We start from the raw sequence: 13,057 nt of genomic DNA, 5'->3' as shown, positions 1-13,057 counted from the left end.
AGTTATCGCGTCGTGCGGATAATAAGACGATGAGGTGGGCGAGGTACTCACGACGTCCGGCGTGCTGGCTCCATCGGTGTGACTGGCGCTGTCGGCGGTGCTGCGGGGACCGCCGCCGTCGAGGCCGTTGCCAAGTTCCGGGGGCTTCGTGCTCTCCCGGTCGTCGATCACCAGGTCGATCGGCATCTTGCCCTTCAGGCAGCTGATGTACCGGTGGCAGAAGTTGTCGCAGAGCTCGTGAACCTGAAATGCGCAAACGCGAGACATATTAAAAAGCCGTCCGAAAAAGAGACGTTTCGCGGCCGGCGCATGAAAGTTTTATGAGCCGCGCGCAACGAGGATCAATATTTATGGGGCCATTCGTTACTCCACAGTCAGCTAGTCGCGCGCAGTGCGAATGAATTGCCAGGATTTTTTTATTCGAGCGCGACGCTCGACTTGTAACGAGTATATTCCGGCGTGTCCGCGTATACGCATATAAGTCGGATCGAATCGTCGCCGCAGCGGCTACGTTTCTTTTATCGCGCGCAGGTACACGCATACAGCCTGCGGAATTTTTACGAGCGAGGGACGCTTTTTGCCGCCTCCTCCCCCCGGCCGCTGACTTCTTGTTCCTGCGCTCTCGCGATTGTCGTTCGCTTTTTAGACCGGGGCGTAGTCGTCCATCGATACGGTAGGACGAGTCGGCTGCTGCGAGCGATTCGACACAAAAAATCCGGAGGAGCGAGAGAGCCGGAAAAAAGAAGCGGAGAGCTGCTGCTGTAGCTGTAGCTGCCGCGAGGAGCCGAGAGAGAAGAGAGGAGAGGAGGTCTGACCGGTGTCCGGCCGACCAGAATGTTATGTATGCAAATGAGGGCTGACAGGCCTATAGGATGGCCCGCGCCCTTCCCTTATAGACCAGTTCTTTCCTTCGCTGCCTCTCTCTTCTCTCTTCCCGACGCTTCGCTCTTGACTTTCTCGCTCACACGCGCGATCGGTTTAGAAAAATATATCGCGCGCGAGAGCAAACAAAAATCGTTATCTTGTTATATGTAAATGTTATTATGACCGCGAACCCGGCTTTGTGCGCCTATCCCCATTAGATATTTACATGCAATAGGGAAACCGAGCCGTCTCGCTCGCGAGCCAATAACGTCGATCTTGCCCCGTCTTCTGTTGTCCCCTTCGAAAAATATTGCACAGCGCCGCGAGGGAGAATAATTGCGCTTGTCGCAGGACCAGATCATGCGCTCGCATCGCCCGAGAAGAATTCAGAGTCCGCACTTGCCTCACCGCGCGTGTCTGCAGTATACGGGAGGGACGCCGAGTCCCTCTCTCTCCGCGGATAAACATCTCACGCGCTCTCGCTGCCTTGCATTGTGCGCGGCTTTTTGCGCGCGCTCATTTCACCTGCAATGAAGTATCCATCTAACGGCCTCGGAAGACAATCACGCAGCGACGAATGCAAACTCAAAGATTGACGAAGCTCTGCGCGCAGAAAAGAAAGCGAGGGGAATTAAGAATGCAAGCGAGTTAGAATACCTGCGCCGCAGCGGTCCGCTGATAACGGAATTTACGAGTGAGGTGCAATCGCGATGTCGTTAGTCGCGGCGAGGAGAGGAATTCGGCGACATTTAAATGTCCCTCCGATTGGACACGCTCGTTACCTCCGCTCGAGCGTGCGAGCAGTCTTTTTGTGCCTTTTTTCCGGGCGGCCTTTAGCCGCGGCGGGCAGCAGCAGAAAGGAACCGCGAGAGATTTCCCCGTCGCCGCCGACGCGCGGTAACACAATGCAGCGAGAATATCTAGACTCTTGTGCGTCGTCGAAGGAGCGAGCAATAGGAGAGCCGAAGGACGACTGGTTAGAATCTGATCCGAGCCGAGCGATGCAAAACAAGAGAGCCGAGAGCTCCGAGAGCAACAGGACATCGATTCGACGATCGATCCCTAGCTGACCGATTTTTTTTCTTCGATCAGCCAGTGATCTCTAAACAGCAGGAATTGGAAAGTAAGTAGACTCACCGAGGAGGAGAACAAATCAGCGGCTCTGCGCAGGGAACACGCGTCGCGGAGAGGGGTTGAATATTATCCACGAACCCGAGCGCGCGCGGGAGGAAGTCATTGATCAAAAGCGCGCGCAGGATCCCGGGGGATCGGTTTCGCTTCCGGGAATTCGATCGACTTTTTAGCCCGGAGCCGTATCACGTTCCGCTGAGCAAGCTCGCGTTGCAGAAAATGGCGGCGACCCCCTCAAAAATCATTTTACGGCAAATCGCAGAAGAGAAAGAGAGAGTGGAGAAATGAAGACTTCACGTCGGAGGGAGAGGAGCGAGCCGAAGGATCATAGACCCGCATGACGGAGCTCCGAATTTATACGGCGCGTCATTCAACACCTCCTTCGCATCTCCTCCCTCGCGCAGCCTCATCCTCTCCGACACGTGATCCGGATCGCCGTATGTATGCTCGGCGACGAGCGCGTGCAGCCGCCGTCGTGACCCTCGCGGCCATGCCTCGTTGACCTGGATCGCGCGATGCGCGTGCGAGGAAGTGGATGCGGGGCGAGAGAAGAGCGGCAAAAAACGCGCTGCCGATCGGAAGAAAGGGGGATTTATGATCGCGTCGCTTTGTGCGCTTCGAGACATACCGTACACAGGATGAACGAAAAAGAAGGATCGGAAGCATCGCCGGGCGTGTCACTGGATATCGGGCGAGGACGAGCGAAAATCCTTCAAGGTCGCGAGGCCGACGCCGAATCTCAATGGCTGCATGCGCAAGACTCGCCGGATTGACTTTTGTTGGGCGAGCATCGATGCTCACGATGTGCTCGGGAGACAAACGCAGTGGCGGCGTGTGCACCTGCAGGGACGCAATTAATAAATGAAAATCGAGCGATCGATGTGACGCACTCGTCGGAATTTATCGGGGCATAAACTCGCTTTACTTCTGCAATTTTGTGGAAGCAATTCGGGAGATTGTGTCCCCTGAATAAAAGAAGAAATTCCGCGAACGCGCGAGTGCGCGCATGGCGCTGCCGGGCTGCGGCTCGTTAAACGCCGGAGCACTTCTTTGAATTCGCCGGCATGAAAAGACGCTTTCCAGGAGATTAAAAAGAAAGGGGCGCTGGGACACACACTTCCTGAGTTGCGCAGTGTGTCGCGCGTGTAACTCGAGATTATTTCCATTTTATAGCCGATTTAACAAGCAAGAGGGGTACGCGCGACGTATAACGTCCTTGAAAGCCGGGCCAAGTGCTTGCTCACACGTATAACGGGAGAAAATTCCAAAAAGAAAATCCCGAAATGCCTATCGGATTCCTCCACCTACCGCCCGACAGAAAAGTTCGCGTCATCTGCGGGGGTTCCGAGAATGGCACGCAGTTTAGCAGAGCAGACGACGCGAGGAGGAGTTTCGCTTTTGAAAAGGACGCCTTCGCGGCGGCAATTTCGTCCTTTCACACCGGCGAGAATCGGGAAGGGAAGTTTTCCACTTGCACCGCAGCGAGCGAAGACATTGTGCGCGGGATCCCCGAAATTGACCCAACATTTTCGCAGGAGCAGAGAGCCGGTAAACGTTCCCTACTCCCAGTCTCTCGGCTCTCCCTTCCCGCCGCTTGCAGCACGAGAACTTTTCGAGTTGATGCCGGCCGCGTTCCTCGGGAATTCGAGGAAGAAAAAAAGAACAGGACACCCCATTTCGTACACGGGACAATGGGCCTCTCTTTTCAAGCCAGAAGTAATGAGGGTATCCGTGTGTAAGACTCGCGCGCGCGCACCTAAGCGATTTTCCCCTATTGCGTTATTCGCTTACGCTCTCCTTTCAAAACGATTCCCGCAAAGCCACGCCGGCTGTCGATCCAATGGAAAGCGTTTGCGCTCCGGAATATTGGGGCCCGTAATTGAATTTGTTCGTATCCAGCTGCATTGTATGCGCTGCACAATTAACCGGGCGCGATCAAGACATCACGTCGCGCCAATCGTAAAAGGACTGTGTCCGGCATCGAGGAAGAGAGAGAGAGAGAGAGAGAGAAAGAGAGAGCAGAGCGCGTGCGCGTTTTGCAAAAGCGCGCGCGAGAAGTGGATGCAACAACAACCAGATCGGCGCGGAAAAAGAGCCAGAGCCGGGAACTCGAGCGAGAGAAAAACGAGGAGATTGGCCCGAGCGCTTAGACCGCGAGGGAACCAGTTTGTTGCAGTGAAGAAAAGAGGGCATATAGATCGCAGCGCAGCGCGTTGGCATGCGCTTGGCTATGCCGCCATAACACGCGGCAAGAAATTTACCGCTCGGCAGCTAGTGACGCGCAGCATCTCCCGACCAACCAGCCGAACTCACCCTTCCCTATAAAACAGCGACGGGGCGACCGAGAGGACGACGCCGAGTTTCGCCGAGAGCTGCAGCGCGTAATTATGCTAATGCGCGCGAGCGCGATCGGCGCAACCACCGCCTGCAGCTACATCGCGTACGTTTGGCGCTGCGGCCAATGGCTGCTGGCCTGCGGGATTCCACGGAATCTTCCTCGGACGAGCCGCGCTTTTCATCTTCATTACCGCGCCGATCGAGCTCCGCTGTTATTATACCGCGCGCTCGTGCACGAGAAAGTCTTTCTCAGCCGCTCGGGCGCACTTTGCATACACGCCGTCATCAATTTGGCCGGTAACGAGGAAAAATGGGGACTGCTACTCCGACGTTCCTCTTTGCAAAAATCCATGCGTTCGATCGCGGGCTCGGCGTTTAAAGCGGAATTGATACCCGCACGAAAATGCGCGAGACGGTATAGGTAGATGAATTTGAGCGATAAATCGTGCCCCGAGAGCTGCGAATCGAACTGGGCAGCTAGATGCTATACACGACTGCGTGCGCGTCTGCTACTTGCGTCTCAGTCTCGATGACGAATCAGCATAACTCTCCGCGAGGTGGAACGCGGCGCATTTTAGGGTCAGTGGAGCTCGTGCTGCTTCTATTATCGACTCGGTCACAGAGTCGGGAATAGAAAAGATGGCCGCGCTACTCGAAATATCGTCCCGAATAGTCGTGCGCTGCTTCGGAGGAGCCGACCGCGGGGCAGTTGTAAATAGTTGAATTCTAGCCCGGGAATCTCCCGAGCGAATATCGAGCGGTAATCGCCCATAAATGAGGAAAATTGCTATAAAATTGCGCGCGATAAACCGGGCGGAACGGTGCAGCGAACATACATGCGCATCAGCGACGGAAGGAGGAAAAAGACGTTGAGGCCGAGAGGCTTCTTCGGCTCGCGCTTCGCCATTGGCCGCCACGTCAGCTGCCATTTCGATGGAAATGCGATGGATGTCCGCTATTTTGCACGATGAAATATCACGGCAAAAACGCCAGCCCCAGGGCTATACATACCAAATTCATCCGCTCCTTTAGTCTGCCTCGCGCGCAATCTTTGGAATAATTTTTTTAATACGCCAGAGAAAAACGCTTTCGATAAAAAAAGAGCTGAGCCAAAGTAGTCGGCCGGGCGATTTCACTCGGCGAAGAAGAGAAAAAAACAACAAAGACACCCGCGGACGTTTGCAACTTTCATTTCTCGACGCCGGCGCGTGCGTAGAGCCGGATGAGAAAAATCCGAGAAAGAGAAAGAGCGCGACGAGTCACAAACGCTATAGAAAACGCGAGGCAATTTCCGTGCTTCTTTACCGCCCATCGGACAGCTAAATCACTCCACTTAGAAGGCGCGAGCGCGGACCAACTATTACAGGCTCGGCTCTCAAAAAGAAGGGGACACAGAGCCAGCCGAGCTTTCACTACAATTACGGAAAATTGCTCCTCAGTCATAACAGTTGTTTTCCAGGTGTAAAATTCCCTCATCCATCCCCCAGCGAACGCGTGAATTACTCTGCAGTCGGCTCGCGCGATTATCGGCGAGTATGCAGCGACGAGGAAGGAGTTTCTCCGTCGTCGCACACATGCGACTGCTGCGATGGTTCTCACCTTTTCAAGCTCTAGGAGGTGAAACCGGAGTACTTGGATCGCTTGAACCATCTGAAACACGAAGAGAGAAAATTTGGATTAGTCACATTGCGTTATGGGTATAAAAAAGTCATAAAGGCGCAGATTGTGCAGGAGAGTTTTGCGCGCGGTCACGAGCGAGCGACTCTCTGGTCGAAAGGAGCATTATTACGAGATAAAGTAAAACGCGCGCGGCTCGCTATCGCGCGGCAAGTGTCGCATAAATCTCGCGTGACATCGGCACTCGTCATTTCGCGCCGACCAAGCTTTCACAAAGTCGCCGCCGACACTCGCGTACACAGGACGCGCGTGTACTGTGCTCCGCGTGGCGAGCGCCGTAAACGAGGATCGTCATTATTTTAATTAATGAGGCAAACTGACGCGAGCGCGCGAGTTTCTTCCGCGTGTGTCAAGTGACACATCGACGCCGTTTAATGCGCATCCACGTCTGTCGCGCGCGCGATTAATTAAGCGAGAAAAAGCCGGGAAAGAGCCGGCCGCGACAACTCTTTTACGCCAAACAATCCCCGCCTTTGATCAGTGTATCCTGCTCCACGCGGACGCGGCGTCGTTTATTTCCGCGCTCGTAGTCTACACGAAAAAAAATGGTTGGTAATAGTAACAAACCGCTTGGCAAAATACGCACCAACTATTTTTTTGGTTAACCTCACCAATAACTTGACAAATGTTACCAAAAAAGCAGGTAACTTACCAATTATTTATTACACTTATCAAGTACTCGATAAGATTAACCAAAAAAATAGTTGGTGCGTATTTTGCCAAGCGGTTTTTTACTATTACCAATCATTTTTTTCCGTGTACGTTACCTGATTTTTCCGACGCGCAGCGAGTCATCACGATGGAGATCCATTAATTGGCTCTCTCGCATTAGCGCATTATCCGTACATGAACGAGCGACGTGCATATAATTACAAAGTGTTTCGAGTCCGGCAGATAAGTCGGCAATCTTAATTCGCCGGAGAATGATTCCGCGCCGGGGCCAGACGAGCCGGGCAATTACAATAATTATCGCAGGACGTTTTTAATGCGGCGCGCGATATCAACGCATATTTTTGCGATTCCTCGGCGTAGCTCTCTCTCTCTCTCTCTCTCTCTCTCTCTCTCTCTCTCTCTCTCTCTCTCTCTCTCTCTCTCTCTCTACTCGCCCCCGACGCGGAGTGCCGATTCAATTAGCCGCGGAACGGCAATCTTAATTGCGGCAATTAACCCTACTGCGTTTCCACTACGATTCGGCGGGGTTAATACTCGATACGAGCGCCAGCGCGTTCGGGGAAAGGTGAAAGCGAGAGAGGAGAGTCCGCAAGCATCAGTTCGTTTCAAGTGGCTCGCGGCTTTCGCATCAAGTGGCCAGCCGAACAGTCGATCACATTATGCTGAGCGACGAAGGATCCAAATCCGACAAAGATCCTATCGGTCGCTCGCTCGCAAGAAGGCGACGGCGCGCGGAAAAAAACGCTGAGAATGAAGCGACTTAATTAAAGTGCGCACGAGTATCAAAATACGCGGGACTCTCTTGGCTGGAGAAAAAAAGAAGCTCGGAAGTAGACGAGAGCGTGAAATGCAGAACCGACGCGCGCGGCGTGCAGGAACACCCGCGAGAAATAGGGCACCGAAAAAAGGAAGGCGCTTATCCGTGGCAGATCGGGTGCGAGCCGCGCAGCGGAGAAGAGGCCCTGCTCGCACACACACACGGATCAGCGGAGAGGGCCAGCACAATGTCTTCTCTGTGCGGCGGCAGTCCAGCGCTCTCTTCACACTCGGGCTGCTCTACATCAGTCAGAGCGCGGCGCGCCTACGAGCGCGCGTGTGTAAAGCAGCTCTCATACTTTTCGCGCGTCCGTTCATACGAGCGCGCGTGATATTAATTAAGCGCGTCGTCGGCATCAGAGAGTGCGAGCGAGCGAGGCTACAAAAGGGAACAAGTGCGCCGCGCCGCGGAAGGAGCCCGCGAGAAAAAGAGGTCGACACCGCACGGGGAGGGCCAGAACGAGGGAAAAAGCGCGGAAGAAAGCGTGGAGATGGTGTTGTGTTTATAAGGCGGCGCGACTTATATGCGATGCATGTGCGAGATTGCATTTAACACGAGGGACCTCACGTCGAACGAGATTAACATCGTCTGCGGGCGTTTTCGCTATCGACGCCGCCGCTTCTTCTCGATCGTCGGCTTCTGTCATCTGCGCGTTTTTGCACTTGGCCGCGGCCGACGCGCTTTCTTCGACCCGCCGGTTGCGGCTCGCCGATAATTGAAATGTAAATTCCTTTCCTATTAATCGCCGCAATGCTGAGGGCGATTTTTGAAAACGCGCGCTCCCGTGCGAAGCCCGCTAATCGGCACTTCTTTCGCATGGCTCATCAATGACAAAGGCGCGTGCAATGCATAACTAACGAGCGAGCTGTGCGTCGCGAGCCGCCGGCCGGATATAATGGAGTCATCGCGCGTATCGGCCAAATTGCGATACGCTTATCAGCGCGAGCGATCGTTATTACACGGATATTCTAATTTTCGAATCGACCTATTTTTTTTGTCCACCGCTCGGATGATAAATCGCGACTCGCACCTGCACGCGTATGAATATAGCGGGACTCCGGACTCCTATTCTTCACTCCCTGAAACTCTTCCGCGGGGCATTATCCTTATTTCTATTTAGCGCCGCAGCCGCAGCATGCGGCGGAGAGTCCTGCGTGATTTACGACGTCGTATATATAGCCGAGCACTCTTTCTCCCCGCGAAAATCGTATGGTATTATGATACTCCACTTTGGAGTGTCGCATCGCGGATAATATTCCTCGACTCGAGAGCCTTTTCCCGTTGCGCCGCCGCGGCAGTAAAACACAAGGCACATCTGTCCGACGGTGCCCGCGACCCGGAAGGATGCTGAAGTCGGCCTTTTTTACGGGAACTCGCTCTTGGAGCGAGCACACTACTCTGCTTGTACTACAATAGCAATCAAAGTGCAAATGAGCTGTGTGTGTGTGTGTGTGTGTAGATTCCGATCAAAGCCGCGCTCCCGAAACAATGATAATTACACGCGCACGTTCCGTTCGTCAGCTGTGCGATACGAAATTCATAAATCCCGCGCGGATCTGAATAAACAAACCAGCCCGCCTCCTAAACACCGGGGCTGAAAAAAACGACAGCCCGAAGAGTTACGGGCTCATGCACGGCGATAAATCAGATGGTATCGTGAAAATTTCTTTATCTCCGAGCAGCGCCCCTGCAGTGTCGCGCGACTGCCGACGAAGAGAGAAAGAGAGAGAGAGAGAGAGAGAGAGAGAGAGAGAGAGAGAGAGTGAAGTGGAAATAGGGATTTAACTCTCGAAATCCGCTCGCGCACGCTGAAAGGGCTGTGTGAGCTGTAGCGAGCGGGCTGGCGGTTTATTTTGGACCCTCCGGCGCCTCGAGCCCATCGACACGCCGACGACAATATTTAAATATTGTTAAGCGCGCCGTACTCCCCCCGATACTTTTCCACGCCGAGCTCCTGCGCCTCGCCTTATTAACATTTAATTCGGGAGATTCTCGTCTTCGGAATACAATCACGCACATTTGCGCGAGTCGAGGAAGAAGCGTGCAATATTAAGACGCGATAGCGCACTCTGCGACACGGGCCATCAAACCTCGCCCTCGCGGTCCGGCGCCTTAATGGCCCGAGATTTATGGTGGACGGGAAGCCCCCGTACGCGTGTATCTCTGAAAGCATGTACTCCAAAGCTTGCTGTAAACGTATACAAGGAGTCGCGCGAGAAGCCTTTGAAGCAGCGGCGGCGACGGCGAGTATAATGGCCCGAGAAAGAAAGACAGAGCGAGGTGCCAGAGCAGCGCTATTTTTATAGGGTCGGGCACGCGATCCTTCATTTGTTCGTTGGCTGTGTCATTTATTCGACCCGCAGCCGTGACGTCGCGCGCATGAAGCTGTCCTCGTTCGTGCGTCTCCGCGGCGTTAACTATATCAGCCCTGTGAAATTGCGCATTTTTTACGGCCCTGCTGTACTGCATGTCAGTGCACTAAAGCATACGGAGAGAAATCCAGCTCATTGTTATAAAGCGAGGGACGAGGAGCCGCGACGATGACGACGGCAGTAAAGTGTAAACAAGGAAAGCAATAAAAATAGTAATAAAGGAAGAGGAGAAAGGGTGTGTGGTCGCGGCCGCCGTCTTTACTGCGCGCACCTGCATTTTTGCGAATATTTCGGGGGGCATTAACGTCTTTAACGAGCCTCCGTAACAAGCCCAAAAGGAGGAGCGACGGCGAGCCTCCTTCTTTTTCAATTTTTTACCCACTCCCCGCCTCGCGGAGACATAAACTTTCAGCGTATGCACGCGCGCCCTATACTGAAAAAACCTATGCTTCCAGCTTCTGGTCTTGCCTCGTTCTTTTGGGGTGAAATTACAGCATACACAGCCAGCGAGATGCGCGTGATAGCCTGCACATAACCTGATCAGCTGATTCGAGATTCGCGTTTAGTCGGGCCAAAATTGCAATTCGTTAAAACTTTGTAGTGCGCCGGTCTCGTATAAAATTGACAAAGCGAGGAACGTAAAACGCGAAATTCGAGGTAAATATACCGCGCGCAAGAAAAGAAATTTGTTCCGTCGTGTCAGCTTGCTAATAACGCAATTTCATACCTCGTCTCGCGTCTGTGCCCTCTCTGCGCTTGCAAATCGGGGACCACCCGAGCAGTCGTGCATTTGCCCGTGCTTTTATTACGCGGTCCTATCTCTCCCCCTGGCTCTCCGCTTCTGCTTTCTAATTCGGCAAAACCGAGGTATAAAAATAAACGCCGAGAGAGAAAGATGCGGGAATATAGCGTTACCGCGCGGGGATCGCTTCGAAAAAAGTGTTCGACCCGCAGTGGTTTTTTTGAATATCCTATTTTAACCGCGCATTCCCGACGCTGCTGCATTTCAGGCTCTGCGAGAGGAGCTCGTCCTGTCTGACGCGAGTTTCGAGTCAAATGTCAATCTTTCGAGTAGCGGAGTATACCCGACGAGTACAAGTCGAAGCCGACGACTGTTTTACATATAACAGCTCGGCTGCTGCTGCGCCGCAAGTCAACGGCCAGGGATCGCGTGCGAACGGAGACGGATGACACGCGCTTCCACGCGAGCCTCCGCATTGCTGCAGGGTCGCAGCAGCTTCATCCGATCCTTATGCGTCTTTTTCTACTGCGCGCACGCCTATGCGCCGAGTATCCTTGCTCTCTCAGGATATACCGTTACTGACGCGAACATCGACTGGCGAGATGCGTTGCTTATATTCATACTCGCAGACATATCATATTACAGAACGGACGTAATTATGATTCCGAAGCGTGAAATTCGTCGACGATAATGCGGAAAAATAGGGCCAAGTTACTGGCACATACGGAAATCTCATCACCCTTTACTCGCCGCGGGGCCGCAAAGAAATGTAGAACAGGCCTCTCCTCTGTCCGCGCAGTTCCCTCGCGGTAATAAGAAGCTAAAAAGAAGAAGACCGAGCGCGTGCACACAGAAATAAGAGACAAGAGCGGCAGTGGCCTCAAGAAAGCACGCAGCGAACGGGCCGGCTCGTGCTAAGCTCTTTGAAGTCGCGTCATACCGCGGAACGCGAGCTCATCAATTACCACCTCATTGGCTCATTTCGCCCGTATGCTAATGCGAATATTATTTAAAACGGCCGGCTGCCGCGCGACCTGCCCTCCTTTCTTATATTATTATATACTGTATACCCCGCGCGTACGCACTCGAGGACTTTTCACGGCTCGCCTGTACTTGCTTTGCTCTCTTCGACAGCAGAGGCAGAAGCAGCAGCGGCAGCAGCAGTGAGGCTGCTCCTCGAATATCCGCCCACCTAGTGTCGTCTCGAGTGCCCTTCACCGTCAAGTGCCCCCCGCGCACACACGCGCGAAGGCACACCTTTTTATTTGCAGTGCGCTGGAGACTCTACGCAGTCGCTTCTTTATTGAGCAAACCTGCCACCGGTTTGGCAAACACCGCCGGTTATTTTAGACAAATGTCTGCAAGCTATGATTTTTCTAGGAACAGGAAATCAAGCAGAGGGTTCGTTATACGAATTCCCGACGGAGGGGGTCCTCGATGCAATGAGACTCGAATGGGGCGCAGCTGATGCGGCCGCGGTATTTTCTAGCGCTCTATGTACTGTACGAATCAGTCGAGCGTGACGAAAGCTACCCTGATGAAAGCGCCGCAGTTGTGAAATTCCAAATCGAGCGAAATCCGGTGCACCGCAGCTTACAACTACTATGCAGTGCTGGAAAAATCAAAAGGCAGATGTCGACGTACAAAAGTTCTCGAGGTTTTGATCGAACGATCTCGAGTCGTTGCGCAGAGAGCCGACCGTTTCGAGTCTTTTTCAGGGGCGATCACGCGAACACTCGCATCGTCGATTTATTATTTTCTCCATTCCAAAGCCGTCGTCGTGTACGAGAGTGCAACGATTAGACCGAGCCGTCGCTCATTACATCGAGATTGAGGATTCTTCCCAGGCTATAGTGAGTAAGCTCGGCTAGAAACAAATGCTTTTCATTCGAAGGGAGAAGAAACGCGGGACGGCAAATGAAGTAACATATCATAAAGGCATCCAGCTGTTTTTAGGCTCATCCTCTTCCGCGCCGTGGCTTCTACTGTATAGGTACACACGCGTCCATGTACATCGCGCCGAGGCAATTCCGCTCCGAGGACTTTTCCGTTCTGAAAAATTGTCGACAAAAAGCCGAGGGCCGATCGGTCGTGCGCGCTGCAGTAGCAGGGGAAGAGAGCAGCAACCGACCGGCACGCGGGAACAAAGGAGCGGCCAGAGGGATGACCAACTCACTCTTTTTCTCCGCGCGCGGAGAGAGCCTGAGAGAAGAGCCATGTGCGGCGGAGAAGGAGACACAAGACGCGGCAAAAACTGCAAACGCGTTACGTGCCCCGTCTCCTTTACGATAGAAGCTCAATGCTCGTAGATTGCGATTAGCCACGGACTTAATGAAGCTACGGTGCAGCGGTGCTGCTGCTGCTGCTGCTGCTGCTACTACCTTTCTTTCTCTCTTGTTCTCTCGACGTTTGTCTCGCACTTGCCTTGGCTTATTGCCGCGCAGC

The 13,057-nt window shown here is 53.5% G+C and overlaps 1 protein-coding gene across 5 annotated transcripts in view; it reads right to left on the bottom strand.

Annotated features, from left to right (window-relative positions):
• The window catches only part of LOC100117144 (homeobox protein homothorax), a 326,708-nt gene that overhangs the window by 288,540 nt on the left and 25,111 nt on the right, over positions 1-13,057 (bottom strand). For all 5 annotated transcript variants that reach the window (XM_031929885.1, XM_031929884.1, XM_031929888.1 and 2 more), the window contains exons 5-6: positions 5,932-5,982; positions 52-243 (exon numbers count right to left, since the gene is read on the bottom strand). In XM_031929885.1, coding sequence (XP_031785745.1) covers positions 52-243; positions 5,932-5,982 — 243 coding nt within the window. The remainder of the gene's footprint in view (positions 1-51; positions 244-5,931; positions 5,983-13,057) is intronic.

Source organism: Nasonia vitripennis, chromosome 4 (assembly GCF_009193385.2).
Source record: "Nasonia vitripennis strain AsymCx chromosome 4, Nvit_psr_1.1, whole genome shotgun sequence".
In the NCBI taxonomy this organism is placed as follows: Eukaryota; Metazoa; Arthropoda; class Insecta; order Hymenoptera; family Pteromalidae; genus Nasonia; species Nasonia vitripennis.
This window is presented reverse-complemented; position numbering and strand designations above follow the sequence as displayed.